The sequence below is a fragment of the Colobus angolensis genome, unplaced genomic scaffold (assembly GCF_000951035.1).
Source record: "Colobus angolensis palliatus isolate OR3802 unplaced genomic scaffold, Cang.pa_1.0 Scaffold28, whole genome shotgun sequence".
Taxonomy (NCBI): Eukaryota; Metazoa; Chordata; class Mammalia; order Primates; family Cercopithecidae; genus Colobus; species Colobus angolensis.
This window is the reverse complement of record NW_012116043.1, coordinates 4,752,695-4,754,645: the sequence shown is the minus strand read 5'-3', so window position 1 is coordinate 4,754,645 and position 1,951 is coordinate 4,752,695. Positions and strand designations below refer to the sequence as shown.

At 43.2% G+C, this 1,951-nt stretch overlaps 1 protein-coding gene across 1 annotated transcript in view; it reads right to left on the bottom strand.

The window, feature by feature from the left end:
• SBNO1 (strawberry notch homolog 1 (Drosophila)) overlaps positions 1–1,951 on the bottom strand; it is a 100,875-nt gene that overhangs the window by 31,157 nt on the left and 67,767 nt on the right. The window contains exon 21 of the mRNA XM_011948584.1: positions 931–1,030. Coding sequence (XP_011803974.1) covers positions 931–1,030 — 100 coding nt within the window. The remainder of the gene's footprint in view (positions 1–930; positions 1,031–1,951) is intronic.

Sequence of the window (1,951 nt, the reverse complement as noted above, 5' to 3'; positions counted from 1 at the left end):
GGCACCTGTAATCCCAGCTACTCAGGAGGTTCAGGCAGGAGAATCCTTTGAACCTGGTGGTGGAGGCTGTATGAGCCAAGATCATGCCATTGCACTCCAGCCCAGGTGACAGTGCGAGACCCCGTCTCAAAAAAAAAAGAAAAAAAAAAAGACATTTACAAATACACGAACGAAAAAAGGCTATGCTATGAGCCACATGTATCAATCACCCAGTTTAAACAACTGTGAATTCATGGCCAATTTTGTTTCATCCAAACCTCCCACCCCTACCAATCAATCCTCAAAGATTACTTACCTAGGTATTTTTTCAACTTTAAATTGAATTTTAAAAGTTATTTGGGGCTGGGCACGGTAGCTCATGCCTGTAATCCCAGCACTTTGGGAGGCTGAGGTGGACAGATCACAGGGTCAGGAGATCGAGACCATCCTGGCCAACATGGTGCAACCCTGTCTCTACTAAAAATACAAAAATTAGCTGGGCATGGTGGCTTGTGCCTGTAATCTTAGCTACCCGGGAGGTTGAGGCAGGAGAATGGCTTGAACCAGGGAGTTGGAGGTTGCAGTGATCCGAGATCACACCACTGCACTCCAGCCTGGCGACAGAGCGAGACTCGGTCTTAAAAAAAAAAAAGGCTATTTGGCAAAGTGATTTTACTTAATGTACTAAAACGACTTTCCTCTGTTAAATCTATTATTAGACAAACATGCTTCCACTATATCAACAGTAAGAGCACCTTCATTTGAATAAAATTTGCTTTAATAAATCTATTTAATACAAGATACTTATGTGTCCTAGTAACCATTAATTTCAAAGTTTTATACAATTGATGTCCAAATAAAAAAACTAATATAACAGCAAACATTACAACAGGTTTGAGTACATCTTTGTCAATAATCATTGTCATTGTTATGAATATTTTTAGAAGTTACCTTTAAAAAATTCTCCAGGATAGTCTGGAGGTGGTGACACCATAGGAGAATCCAAGTTTACAATGGATTTCATGACAATTTCTAAAGCATTTCTTCCATACTGCAAAAAAATTCAAAACCTTTAACCACTTTCAGCATTTGAATACTCTTCAATCACATTACCACCTAAATACTATAAAAACTATTGGCTGGGCACAGTGGCTCACGCCTGTAATCCCAGCACTTTGGGAGGCTGAGGCGGGTGGATCCCTTAAGGTTGGGAGTTCAAGATCAACCTGACCAACATGGTGAAACTCCATCTCTACTACAAAAATTCAGCTGGGTGTGGTGGCAGACACCTGTAATCTCAGCTACTCGGAAGGCTGAGGCAAGAGAATTGCTTGAACCTGGGAGGCAGAGGCTGTAGTGCGCCAAGATGGCGTCATTGTGCTCCAGCCTCCGCGACAAGAGCAAAAAACTCTCTCTTAACAAAACCCCCAAAAAACCACAAACTATTATTGTACCAAAGATTCAAAAAAGCAACTCTCAATTATCTTTATACTCATTTATTTTTTCTTCTTTTGGAGACAAGAGTTTCGCTCATCACCCAGGCTGGAGTGTAATGTCATGATCTCCACTCACTGCAACCTCTGCCTCCCGGGTTCAAGCGGTTCTCTGCCTCAGCCTCCCAAGAAGCTGGGACTACAGGTGCCTGTGGCCACCATGCCCAATTTTTTTTTTCCTTTGAGACTGAGTCTTGCTCTGTCAACAGGCTGGAGTGCAGTGGTATAAACTTGGCTCACTGCAACCTCTGTATCCCGGGTTGAAGTGATTTTCCTGCCTCAGCCTCCTGAGTAGGTAGGACTACAGGCTTGAGTCACCACACCCAGCTAATTTTTCTATTTTTAGTAGAGACAGGGTTTCACCACGTTGGCCAGGATGGTCTCGATCTCTTGACCTCGTGATCCACCCACCTTGGTCTCCCAAAGTGCTGGGATTACAGATGTGAGCCACTGTGCCCAGCCACACCCAATTAATTTTT